Here is a 14,575-nt window from a genome sequence, read left to right on the forward strand (position 1 = left end):
GAGGGGACTAGTGCCTTTGTTCTGGTGGATGAGGCTGAATCTTGTCTTTCTGGTGGGCAGGTCCACCTCTGTTGTTATGTTTTGGGGTGTCTGTGGCCTTATTATGATTTTAGGCAGCCTCTCTGCTAATGGATGGGGTTGTGTTCCTGTCTTTCTAGTTGTTTGGCATAGCATGTCCAGCACTGTATCTTGCTCGTCGTTGAGTGGAGCTGTGTGTTGGGGTTGAGATGGAGATCTCTGGGAGATTTTCGCCATTTGATATTACGTGGAGCTGGGACGTCTCTTGTGGGCCAGTGTCCTGAACTTGGCTCTCCTACCTCAGAGGCACAGCCCTGATGCCTGGCTCGAGCACCAAGAGCCTGTCATCCACACAGCTCAGAATAAAAGGGAGGGAAAAAAAGAAAGAAAGAAGAAGAAAAAATAAAGTTATTAAAATAAAAAATATTATTAAAAAATTTTTTTTAAGTAATAAAAAAAGGACAGACAGAACCCTAGGACAAATGGTAAAAGCAAAGCTATACAGACAAAATCACACACAGAAGCATACACATACACACAGAAAAAGAGAAAAAGGGAAATATATATATATATATATATATCGTTGCTCCCAAAGTCCACCTCCTCAATTTGGGAAGATTCGTTGTCTATTCAGGTATTCCACAGATGCAGGGTACATCAAGTTGATTGTGGAGATTTTGTCTGCTGCTCCTGAGGCTGCTGGGGGAGATTTCCCTTTCTCTGTTCGCACAGTTCCCGGGGTTCAGTTTTGGATTTGGCCCCGCCTCTGCGTGCAGGTCGCCTGAGGGCATCTGTGTCTGCCCAGACAGGATGGGATTAGAGATGCAGCTGATTCGGGGGCTCTGGCTCACTCAGGCCGGGGGGATGGAGGGATATGGAGTGCGGGGCGAACCTGTGGCAGCAGAGGCCAGCGTGATGTTGCACCAGCCTGAGGCGCGCCGTGCGTTCTCCCTGGGAAGTTGTCCCTGGATTACGGGACCCTGGCACTGGCAGGCTGCCCAGGCTCCCGGGAGGGGAGGTGTGGATAGCGACCTCTGCTTGCACACAGGCTCCTTGGTGGCAGCAGCAGCAGCCTTAGTGTCTCCTGCCCGTCTCTGGGATCCGTGCTTTTAGCCGCGGCTCGTGGCCGCCTCTGGAGCTCCTTTAAGCAGCGCTCTTAATCCCCTCTCCTCACGCGCCAGGAAACAAAGAGGCAAGAAAAAGTCTCTTGCCTCTTCGGCAGCTCCAGACTTTTTCCCGGACTCCCTCCCAGCTAGCTGTGGCACACTAGCCCCCTTCAGGCTGTGTTCATGCAGCCAACCCCAGTCCTCTCCCAGGGATCCGACCTCTGAAGCCCGAGCCTCAGCTTCCAGCCCCCACCCGCCCCGGTGGGTGAGCAGACAAGCCTCCCGGACTGGTTAGTGCTGGTCAGCACCGATCCTCTGTGCGGGAATCTCTCCGCTTTGCCCTCTGCACCCCTGTTACTGCGCTCTCCTCTGTGGCCCTCGAAGCTCCCCCCTCCGCCACCCGCAGTCTCTGCCCGCAAAGGGGCTTCTAGTGTGTGGAAACCTTTCTTCCTTCACAGCTCCCTCCCAGTGGTGCATGTCCCGTCCCTATTGTTTTGTCTCTGTTTTTTCTTTTTTCTTTTGCCCTACCCAGGTACGTGGGGAGTTTCTTGCCTTTTGGGAGGTCTGAGGTCTTCTGCCAGCGTTCAGTAGGTGTTCTGTAGGAGTTGTTCCACATGTAGATACATTTCAGATGTATTTGTGGGGAGGAAGGTGATCTCCACGTCTTACTCTTCCGCCATCTTGAAGCTCCCTCTCAAGACAATCTTTTTCTTCGGTACACAGTGCAAGTACTTTATGCATACTTCCAATTTTGTCTCATGGAACATTTTAAAAGATATTTAACAAAATTAATAATTTTTACTCCTTCACAAGAATATGACTTCTATAATTTAGTGCCACTACCTTGATTTGTGATGAGGTGCCAGTAGTTTTATTCACCAGTGGGTTTTTTTGCACCATTAGCACAAATGTTAACATAGTAAAAAAGAGCAAAAACGTTTCAGTATTGTTATAAAAATAGCTTTGAAGTTTGGGGCCCCTGAAGGGTCTTGAAGGTCCCCAGAAGTCTGTGAGCACAATTTGGGTAAGCACTCAGACACTGGTGTCAAATGGGGCAGGGTTCTCATCCGGACGCTTCAACTTACTAGCTAAACACTTGTTAGTTTTTCTTATCCACAGTTCTCTTAATGTTGATTATAATAAATCTTACCTCTTAGGATTATTGTGATGATTAAATGAGATAATACATATAAACCGTTTAACACAGTTCCAGGTACATAGTTAGTATTAAGGGCTTAACCATTATCGGTGTTCTTGTTTTACTTATTAGAATCTGTTCATGTTGCACTGTTTCTTTGGTTATGTTAATATGATTTACATTTTAAAAAGCATTATATTACAAGCTATAATGGATATATTATTTTGCTGCATTAGTTAACAAACACTTTGCTGGAGGAAATATGATACTAACAACAATAAAGACTTCCTTGTTTGTCCGAGTTGGTGAGATTGCTACTTCATTTTAAATTTTAACCTTTTTTATTGCTTGATTTTTAAGGTACTTTTCCGTCTCCCAGAAGGTGTTACATAGCGCGTCTTATAGATTCAATACAGTCATTAATGTGCCAGGCACTGTGTTCCATACTACTTTGTTTTATCTATAAGAATGCAGTATTTATTGGCTGCTTTATTAAGATAAAGATTAGAAACAGATAATCTTTTGTTTCAGGGTTACTGGTTCACAAAAATATCAGAATATAATTGTTTTCTATTTAAAATATTCTAAAGAGTTGCTCTGTAAATCACTGTTATCATATAGATTTGTAATTCTCACCTCCTGACTTCTGTCCCCTTGTTGCTGGTTATGAAGGCAGGTTTTGTACTTGCAAATGTTTCCCCAAGATTCTAAGAAGATAGGAGTACTGTTAAATAAGGAGAGCTATTTATTACTGCTTTTGCCTGTATTATGTAGTTTTTTTTATTTACGTGAAACCCTTTCCCATTCCATCGAATTTATCCTGGTTTAACGTAAGCCATCATCTTTGTTCATTGTTGAAAAAGCTAACAGTCTTTTGAATATGAGTAACACAATGGAACAATACAAATGTTTTATGGGACATATTCTTGATTTTCAAGAATTTTCCTTCATATCAAGTCATGTTATTTTATATGTGGTTAAGAAGGCAATAGTGAGTCAGATATAGACAAAATAAAGGATCTTGTCGAATTTGAAAAGTTGAGGGAAAAGATTTTATGTAAGAATTTTTGAAATTTTGTGAACTCAGAGTAGTTGACATGGGATTAAGGAATATTGATTCTGAGAGCCAGCAGGACTAGAAATACTTTAGCCTTCTTCGTCTGTGCCTTGCATTAATTGAGTCTACCTCGACCTCTGAAACATCATGTACAGTTCCCAGTGCTCAGGATTCTCTTCTCTTTACCTTCCACTCCTATCTCCTGGTTCCAAAACATGTGTAGCTTTTGTTAGATGGCTTCATGAGGTTAACTCAGAATTTTGGGTTGTTGAAATACTTTCCGATTGTAGAAGCTTCTGGGCTGTTATTAAGAATGATAATTGTACTTCCTATGCTGATATCTGATATATGCCACATCTTCTGCCAGGTGTTTTAGAGCCATTAACTAATCTTCACAATAATCCTAAAGGTTCAAAGAGATATGTAGCTACCAGATGACAAAACCAGAGTTTCAGAGTTTCAAGAAAACATATGAAAATCTACTGCTTTGAAAACCTGCTGTTTTCAAGCATCCTTTACTTGAATGGCTAGATGTACATTTTTCTAAGGCAGAGAATCATTGCAAGGCATCCATCTAATGGTCAACATGCATTTTACAGAGGTGGCTTATGGTAACTTAAATATAAAAATGCTTTTGACTTGAGGTAAACAAAATATGTTCATTAAAAAAATAGATTAAGAAAGTCAATTAGAAGGGACTCCCTTTTGTATTAATTTTTATTATTACTATGTATATTAGAGAGAGAGAACACATAATATGTTTGTAAATAAATCCATTTGACAAAAGATTCACCTAGAGTTTATATTATAAGAAATATTTCCTTTTTTAATCTTTTTCATTTTTATATATTTGTAAGTTTTTGAGCCTTAATTTTCTGCTCTTGAAAATCAAGTTAATGAGCCCCTGCCTTTGTTTTTCCTATTGATGTTTCTAACTTTGACATTACCAGACGATATAGAAAGGCTTCATGAAATGGTTAATAACACTATACTTTCTTGATTATTGCTAGGGGGCAGTATTTACTCAGCTGACTCTTTCAGCAGACTAGCACTAGGCTAATTCAGGAACATAATTTCATGATCTGGAGAAAACAGAATGTGTGAATGTATGATTTCTTTTCACTGGGTTTGTTTCCACCTTTAAATTGGGAAGTAGCTAATAATATCTCTAACTTAATAAGACTAATTTTATATATTTTTCATATTTGTAAGAAAATATTTCATTATTTGTTATTTTTTTTTAATTAAAACCTAAACTACCCTAGTATTCAAAATTATCTTATTTTGCTGTCTTTTTTGTATCAGACTGTATTATGAAGATATAGCAATATGCTAAGAAATTATTTAAGATGAAAATATCAGTTAAAATTTTAATAGGGAGAAATAATAGAAGGAATAAATAACAGGCATTACAGTCTCACAGAGTATATTACATATTTATTTACTTGACTTTAGTTGGTAAGCAGTGACTGGGGCTGGTGAGAACCTAGGAGTTGTTATATATTAAAGAAATTTATTCAACTTGAATTATTACTTTTCAAATATTTATTAGAATATGCTTCATTTTGCTTATTTCTAATAACTGTTTTCATAATTGTTGTCAAAGTATAGATATATAGTTCAGCATTTCAAGTTTAATGTTTTTTCCATACTTGCCAGTATTTAATATGATGGATACACACACACACATACACACCCCAAGGAAGATTAACTGATTTTCTCTTTATTTCATATGTATTGAAAACTTCTAAATAAATTGTGTAATCTTGTGACTATTTAATCTTTTAATCTGTCCCTTTCAAATATCTTTATTATATATATTTCATTCTTTCAACAAATATTTCAGTGCCTATTATGTACCAGACATTTTCCTAGGCCCTGGTTACATAAATGGAAAAAAAAAACGACAGAAATCTCTGCCCTCATTCAACTTATATTTTAGTCGGGGGCAGACAATAAAGATAAATATACTTTGTGGTATGTTAGGTAGTGATAAGTAGTGAACAAAAAACAGCTAAATCAGGGACATGGAGGTTAAGTGCTCAGGTGAAGGAGGGATTGAATATTTCAGTAAGGTAAAGCCTCACAGAAAAGGTGACTTCTGAATAAATGCCTTAATGAATTGAGGGAAAGAGCAATCCAAACAGAAGCAACAGCAAGAGCAGCAAGAGCTACAGCCCTGAGGTGTAAGCATTCCAGGGATGTCAGAGGAGCAGCCAGGAGACAAGAGACCAGTGTGACTGGAGCACAGTGAACAAGGAGGTGAAGGTCAAAGAGGTAATTGAAGGGCCAGATTACACAGTCTTATAGATCAGGAGTCCCCACCCCGCTGGCCAGGGACCTGTCTCGGTCCCGGCCTGTTCGGAACAGGGCCGCACAGCAGGAGGTGAGCGGCGGCGGGCAAGCAAGCCAGAAGCTGCATTCTGCCACTCCCCATCGTGGCTCGTGTTACCGCCTGAACCATTCCTCCCCTCCCGCTGCCATCCGTGGAAAAATTGTCTTCCATGAAACTGGTCCCTGGTGCCAAGAGGGTTGGAGACCGCTGTTATAGATCATAGTTAGGACTTTAGCTTTTACTGTCGGTAGTGGAAAGCCACTGAAAGCTACATCTTCTTATCTAAACATTTTAACAAGATCATTCTGCCTGCTGTGGTAAGAAAAATCCAAGGAGGGGCAAGATGGAATCTAGATGACTAGTCATGGGCTATTGTAATAATCTAGGCAAGAGATGATGGTAGCTTGAATCAGGAAATTAGCAGTAGAAGTGGTGAGCAGTTTTCATATTCTGGATATATTTTGAAGGTAGAGCTGGCAGGACTGCTGGTGACAAATGTACAATGTGGAAGAAAGAGGAGATAAGAATGATTCCACAGTTTTGTTTACCTGAGCAACTGGAAGAATAGGATCGCTCTTAACGAAGATTTGAAAGACTGTACTTGGAGGCACAGATTTTGGAAGCAGTGTCAGGAGCTTAGTTTGGGACATGATATGCATATCTATCAGATATACAAGTGGAAATGTCAAGTAGGCATTTGTACATACCAGTTTGGATTTCAGGAGAGAGGTCTGGGATAGAGCTGTAGATATAAGTCCTCACATCATTTGGAGAAAATAGAAGAGAAAAAAATTCTAAGCACTGAATATAGGGCATGCCAATATTTAAGTCAGGGAGATAAATAGGAACCAACAAAAGAGATGGAGAAGGAGCAGTCAGAAAACTAGATGAATGTGGTTTCTTGGAAGCCAAGTTAAGGTGGGGGGCAGGTGGTTAGAGGAGGTGAGAATAGTAAATTATGTCAAAGCCTGCTGATTGGTAAAGACTGAGAATGAGAATTGACCATTAGATTTAGAAACATGGAGACCTTTGATGACCAAGAGAAGAGCAGTTCTGGTTGTGAGGTGAAGGCTAGAACCTAATTGGAGTGGATTGAGAGAATATTTAATGAATAGCTACTGCTCTTAATGAACTGTAAGATCCTTAGAAGCTAGAGCTATGCTTTCTTCACTGCTTATCCTATCAGGCATAGAGTGAATTCTCCCTAACTCTACCTCCTGTTCTATTCAGACCTCCAACAAATTCCATGAGGCCCACTCACATTAGGGAGGGCAGTCTGCCTTATGAAATCTACTGATTTTCATGTTGATCTCATCCAGAAACACCCTTAAAGACACATCCGGAATAATGTTTAACTAAGTGTCTGGGCACCTGTGTCAGTAAAGTTTACACATAAAATTAACCATCACAAGAACCATTGACTTCTGTTGTGGTTATTGCTATAGCTGCCTTTAAACCTACCAATTTGTTATTTTTATTCTATTTGTCCTATCAGTTCTTTGTTCTCTTTTTCCTTTTTATCTGCCTTCTTCGGATTTGTTGGATATATTTTTTGTGATTCTATTTTATCTCCTTTGTTAAGACACTAGCTATAACTCTTTGTTGTTTTCTTATTGGTTTCTTTAAGATTTACACAGTGGTCCTCAACCAGGGGCAGTTTTGCCTCCCACGGGATTTTTTGCAAAGTCTGAGACACTTTTGACAAAACTGAACAAGTGCTACTGGCATCTAGTACAGAGACTGGGTTGCTACAAAAATCTTAAAACGCAAACTACACCTCCCCCTTGAAAGAGTTGTCCAACGCAAAATGTGAATAGTTCCGAGGTTAAGAAATTCTGGTTTATACTATAATTCTTTAACTTATTATAATCTGCTTTTAAGTAGTATTATACCACTTCACATATAGTATAAATACTTTACAACATATACCTCCATTTTACCCTCCTGGCATTTGTATTATTGTTGTCCTACCTTTTATTTCTACATATATTATAAGCTCCACATAAATTATTAGTTTTGCTTTAGAGAGTCACTTTTTTTCTGGTTGTGCCACGCAGCTTGTGGGATCTTCGTTCCCCGGCCAGGGACTGAACCCAGGCCCTTGGCAGTGAAAGCGTACCGTCCTAATCACTGGACTGCCAGGGAACTCCCGAGAGTCACTTATTTTTAAAGATTTTTTTTAAATAAAAGTTTTTTATATTTAACTACATTTTTATAATCCTGAGTCTCTTCATTCTTCTGTATAGGTCCAGATTTCCATGTGGTATCATTTTCCTTCTGCCTGAAAGACTGACTTCAGCATTTCTTATAGTGCAGGATTGCTGCTGATGAATTCTTTCAGTTTCTGTTTGTGTGAGAGTATTTATTTTACCTTTCTCTTTGAAAGATATTTTTGCTGGACATACAATTCTAAGTTGATAGGTTTTTTTTTTTTTAATTACTTGAAAAATGTCGCTCCACTGTCATTTTTTGTGCCCTGTTTTTGACAAGAAAACATTCCTCTCACTGATGCTTTTACATAGTGTGCCTTTTTTCTCTGGCTGTGGTGTAAGATTTTTTGAGAAATCTGATTATGATGTACCTTGGTATAGTTTTCTTCATGTTTCACGTGCTTCAGGTTCTTGAGATTATTTACTCTATCAGATTATAGTTTTCATCACTTTTGAAAAATGTTCAGCTATTATTTCTTCAAATATTTTTTTCTGTCGCCTCTCATCTTCTCTCTGTCTTTTGCAGTCTCCAATAACATATTCAGCTGGTTGAAGTTGCTCACTGATGCATAGGACATGTTTTGTTTTTCTTTATTCCCCCTGTCCGTGTTTCATTTTGGGTAGTTTCTATTGCTGTATTTTCAGGCTTACTTATCTCTTCTTCTGCAGTGTCTGATCTGCTCTTAATCCTATTCAGCGTATTTTTTAACTCAAACATTGTATTTTTCATGTCTAGAGAGGTTTTTTGGTTCTTTTTTATATCTACTATGTCTCTACTTAACGTGTTCAATCATTTGTTAGATTTTTGAACATATGTATACAGATATAAAAAGCATTTTGAGGGCTTTCCTGGTGGCGCAGTGGTTGAGAGTCCGCCGCTGATGCAGGGGACATGGGTTCGTGCCTTGGTCCGGGAAGATCCCACTTGCCACGGAGCGGCTGGGCCCGTGACCCATGGCCGCTGAACCTGCGCGTCCAGAGCCTGTGCTCCGCAATGGGAGAGGCCACAACAGTGAGAGGCCCACATACCACAAAAAAAAAAAAAAGCATTTTGACATCCTTGCCTGCTATTACAAACATTTATGTTAGTTCTTTGTCCATTTTGATTGAATGATTTTTCTCCTCATTATGATCATTTTTTTCCTGCTACTTTGCACTACTGATTTTTTTACTGAATTTCAGTCATTGTGAATTTTACCTTGCTGGTTATTGGATATTTTTATGTTCTTGTAAATATTCTTGAGCTTTTTTTTGAGATGCAGCTAGGTAACATTGAAACAGTTTGATCTTTTCAAGGCTTGCTTTTAAGGTTTGTTAAGTGAGACCTGGGCAGCATAATTTGGGAGCATAATTTTGCCCCATTACTAAGGCAATATCCTTTTGAGTACTCTACCTTATGCTTTGTTTATTTCAGGGTTTTAAAAAAAATTGTAGCTAGTGGTAAGGTGAACCATGCCTGGCTTTGTGTGAGCCTGGCATGTTTTCCCCCTGATCCTTTCAGGTGGTTCCTCCTCACTTTGTGTTCTTCCTCATACACATGCTCTCTTCAATAAAAGGGATTGTTAGTTTTGTTGCTGAAGTAACTCAGGTAAGATTCCTAATGACAAACAATTGGCTTTGATCAGAAGGGTAGAGCATAATATAATTTATGTTATATCCTTAAAAGCAAGAAAAGTTAAATAATACTGATGGAACTTACATATACAGACTGTATGTTTAAATTTAAATTAGGCTGAAAATTCAGAGTTTATTACATTTTATTGTTTTCTACAACCAATACTCTATAGTGAAGTCACATACCTCTGTACTCCTCAGTTTCCCCATTTGTAATGGCTGTGTCAGTGCATATAAGTGATAATCTTGTAGGGAGCAATGGGTTTATTTCACATACAGTACTTAGATTTTAAGGTAGTCTATAACTGTACTTACGGTTCTTGACTGGCATTTAATAGCATAGATACTCAATTGTGTATAATGCAAAGAAATATTCAACTCTACTTATAAATTCACAATTGATAGCTGCTGAAAAACTATTTATTTAAACGCTATAGGTAGTACAAAAATCTTTGTCTAATAGGAGCATGCAATGACATAAAACATAAAAGTAGAGCTTTTTCAGATTTTTCTATAAATTATTATTGGTTTTTGATACTTGTTATTAACAAAGGAGATTTTACTCTACTTTTAGAAATTAAGAATGATTTCTCACTTCCAAAATCTTACAAAATTAATTGGTGTGTGTGTGTGTGTGTGTGTGTGTGTTTCATCTCTAGAGAGTAAACTTAGGAAAATAAATTTGTCACTCATCTAAAGAACCAAATTATTTCATTCCTGGATCTCATTACTTTTATGAAGCTTCCTGTTAATTTAGAAAGTGGTAATAGGCATAAGCTTCATAAAAATTTTTTAATGGACATTTTGGACATTTTTCAAATATCATCTCATCATGTTTCAAAAAATACTCAGTAAGGGTAACTCAACACTGATGAGGACTCTTCAAATCTTAGGAATATTTTATTCCTAAGAACAAAGTTCTCCTTTGAAAAGTAGACCTTTGAAATTAGCATGCTAGTATTGTGTTTGGATTAGGCATTGTCTTGAGTGCAGTCTTTGATGAAATGAAAATACTCTGTGGAATAAGCCTTGGCCAAAGGATCATCTGCAGCATTTGTAATAGATGTCATTATTTAATAGAATATTTGTGATAATAATTATAATTATCTAGATTCTCTTTTATTTTTTAAAATTTTTATTGAAGTATAATTGATTTACAATGTTGTGTTAGTTTCTACTGTATAGCAAAGTGATTCAGTTATATATATATATATATATATACTTTTTTAGATTCTTTTCCATTATAGGTTATTACAAGATATTGAGTATAGTTCCCTGTGCTATACAGTAGGTCCTTGTTGGTTATCTATTTTATATACAGTAGTGTGTATATGTTAATCCCAAACTCACAATTTATCCCCCCTCCTTTCCCCTTTGGTAACTGTAAGTTTGTTTTCTATGTCTGTGAGTCTATTTCTGTTTTGTAAATAAGTTCATTTGTATCAATTTTTTAGATTCCACATCTAAGCAATATCATATATTTGTTGTTCTCTGTCTGCCTTACTTCACTTAGAATGATCATCTCTAGGCCCATCCATGTTGCTGCATATGGCATTCTTTCTTTCTTTTTTATGGCTGAGTAATATTCCATTGTATGTATATACCACATCTTCTTCATCCATTCATCTGTCATTGTACACTTAGGTTGCTTTCATGTCTTGGCTATTGTAAATAGTGCTGCAATGAACATTTGGGTGCACGTATCTTTTTGAATTAGAGTTTTCTTCAGATATATGCCCAGGAGTGAGATTGATGGATCATATGGTAACTCTGTTTTTAGTTTTTTAAGGAACCTTCATACTGTTCTCCATAGTGGCTGTACCAATTTACATTCCCATCAACAGTGTAGGAGGGTTCCTTTTTCTCCACACCCCCTCCAGCATTTATTATTTGTAGACTTTTTGATGATGGCTATTCTGACCAGTGTGAGGTGATACCTCATTGTAGTTTTGATTTGCGTTTCTCTAATAATTAGTGATGTTGAACATCTTTTTATGTGCCTCTTAGCCATCTGTATGTCTTCTTTGGAGAAACGTCTATTTAGAACTTCTGCCCATTTTTTGATTTATTTTTATATAGAGCTGTGTGAGCTGTTTATATATTTTGGAAATTAATCGCTTGTCAGTCGCATCATTTTCAAATATTTTCTCCCTCATTTTGTTTATGGTTTCTTTTGCTGTGCAAAAAAAAGCTTTTCAGTTTAATTATGTCCCATTTGTTTATTTTTTTTTATTTCCATTACTCTAGGAGGTGGGTCCAAAAAAATATTGCTGTGATTTATGTCAGAGAGTGTTCTGCCTATGTTTTCCTCTAGGATTTTTATAGTATCCAACCTTACATTTAGGTCTTTAATCCATTTTGAGTTTATTTCTGCATATGGTGTTAAAGAATGTTTTTAATCAGTGGAGTAGACCAAAACATAGAGCTTTTTTTACCATTCAGTTTACTGGAAGTCATTCTAATTATCTCTTTTATTTCCTCTTTATCCATCCCCTGCATCCCTATCTTTTTCCACTCATAGCTCTATGCCATCCCTTGGTTTCTCACCATGTTTACTCGTAAGTATCATTTTCCCTTTTCTTTCAATATTGTATTAGCAAAAGAACAGCTTCATTCTTCCCCAGTATATTATAGTTACAGTAATACTAAGCAGATTTAATTACATGAGCATCCTTATGTAATTCTAAGGTAATATAGTTGGGTAGAAATTATTTTCAATTGTTCTGACTACTAAATATCAAAAAGGTTGTTCTATAAGATGAAAACCTATCTGATATATCACGACATTCATAAAATCTCTGACCTCTATTGAAAAATAAATTAATATTAACTATAGTATTTACATAGAGTTTTGGAAGGCAACTGTTACAACCAAATCAGACTCAATTTTTAGAGATTGTCTAATAACTGATACTTTTGTTATTTCCTATCCTAGAATTCCTCTAGAAATAAACAGTTTATGTGAATATGTAATACTTTAATCAGTTACAGATATTAATACAGTGGATATGCTGCTTAAACATGTACATTTGATTAATGGAATACAATATTTGAAGTAGATCTGTATGCACTGGACTGGAAAGATGTTCAGAGTATTGATAAATGAAAAAAAGAAAGTTTCCAAAAATAAAAAATTGCTAATCAGATTTTTTTATGGGAATTTCAAAAAGCAGTTTTTAGAGTACATAATAGAAATATAATGATACTGAATCTATAACAATACTAAAATTCTTCTAAGTATATAAACTTGTGAGAATAATATGACCTGAAAATTCTAGGAAGAAACAGAATGAATGTAACAGCTATACCAAGATTGATAGTGGTGACTAGAAAATGTCATCTATTTGATCAATCTGATTATCAGTTTTTTAAGATGCCTTAGGAAGCAGTAAATCTACAAAGCCAAATACGCATTTTATAAAAAACAGTTTGCCAGTATTTGTTCTGTAATAGTTTTGACCATAAGGGAATTACCATGTCTAGTAAAGTAGCTTGTTGTTGTTTTAATTTTTTATTTTTAATCTCAATTAATTTATTTATATTTGTCATTTTACAGATGTATTTCCACTGCACAAAATTTTCCACCTCTGGGATACCCTACTGCTTGGGAATTCCTCCTTCCCATTCTGTATCGGAGTAGCAATTCTTCAGCAGCTGCGTGACCGGCTTTTGTCTAATGGCTTTAATGAGTGCATTCTTCTCTTCTCTGATTTACCAGGTATAGATATATATAAATGGAATTACTAAGTGAAATTTAATTATAGGATAATGAGACATTCTTATAACAATTTGCAAAAATAATCATACAAGCCTTCAGAATCTCTTCTGCTTGAGCCTCATCATCCGTCTCTGAATTGTCTCCCTTGTATAGTACCTGTTCTGCTGGCCCAGCATTGTAGATATAAAACTGGGTCATAATAGTTCACTATCATTTACTTTCATGTCAGTGATGCCATCAAAAAGGTAAAGAGGGCAGGGCAGTGGGGGCGGGTGGGGTGACACATTTGCCTTGCTTAGGATAGGCCTATTTATCTCCAACTGATAGAGAGTAAATAAAGGCCACTTGGGAAGGGGTTTGAGAATCGATAAGTTTATACAGAGATGTAATTCACATGGAACTTTGCTCTCTCCTATCCATAGCTGCTTGCTAACAGTTTGACAGTTTGAGGAAAGGAGAAACCCTGTCCTCTTGGGAGAGCAAGTCACACTCCAGGGAAATTCCATTTATACAATGCAGGATAGTAAGTCAAGCTATATATTGTATTCATAAGTGAGGAGCTTGTAAATTTAGGAGTTGAATGCTTAAGTGTAGAAATATTGAATGTAACTATGGTTTACGCTTTGATGCTTTCGCTAAAAAGATGAAAGTAATATGGTTACATAGGATATAACAATCTGTGGAAGAAAAAACTGAACTACATTTTTGTGGAAACCAAAATGTTTTTCAAGTAGAAAAATTCTGCTTTCTTCAAATAGCATTTCATTGGCTCCAACCCTTCTATGTGTTTATTGCTGTTCTCCATATTTTCAGGCAGCCACAAGTGATTGCTGAAAATAAACACACTTAAAATTATCCAAGAGATAAATTTGTCTAAAAATCAAAGAATAAAAGAAAGGTACCTTAACGCTATATATTTAATAAGTACTCTCAAAAGAAGTAAGAAAACTGCTGCCTAGAAATAGAGACACAGATGTAGAGAACAAACATATGGACACCAAGGGGGAAAAGTGGCAGGGGGTGGTGGTGGTGGTGGGATGAATTGGGAGATTGGAATTGACATGTATACACTAATATGTATAAAATAGGTAACTAATAAGAACCTGATGTATAAAAACTAAATAAAATAAAATTCAAAAAAAAAAGCTAACTGTGAGGACTTACACTACAATAAACCTTCAAAGGGATACAAGCTTTCAGTTATAAGATGAATAAGTTCTGAGGACCTAAAAGACAACATGGTGACAGTAGTTAATAATACTGTATTGTATGCTTGAAATTTGCTAAGATAGTAAATCTTAAGCATTCTCACCACAAAACAAAAATAGTAACTATGTGAGGTGATAGCTGTGTTAGTTAATGTGATTGTGATACTAATT

General features: G+C 36.7%; 1 protein-coding gene across 3 annotated transcripts in view; it reads left to right on the top strand.

Annotated features, from left to right (window-relative positions):
• TBCK (TBC1 domain containing kinase) overlaps positions 1 to 14,575 on the top strand; it is a 237,476-nt gene that overhangs the window by 113,771 nt on the left and 109,130 nt on the right. For all 3 annotated transcript variants that reach the window (XM_060299116.2, XM_030864124.3, XM_030864123.3), the window contains exons 21-22: positions 12,000 to 12,036; positions 13,035 to 13,196. In XM_060299116.2, coding sequence (XP_060155099.1) covers positions 12,000 to 12,036; positions 13,035 to 13,196 — 199 coding nt within the window. The remainder of the gene's footprint in view (positions 1 to 11,999; positions 12,037 to 13,034; positions 13,197 to 14,575) is intronic.

This window comes from Globicephala melas, chromosome 5 (genome assembly GCF_963455315.2).
Source record: "Globicephala melas chromosome 5, mGloMel1.2, whole genome shotgun sequence".
NCBI lineage: Eukaryota > Metazoa > Chordata > Mammalia > Artiodactyla > Delphinidae > Globicephala > Globicephala melas.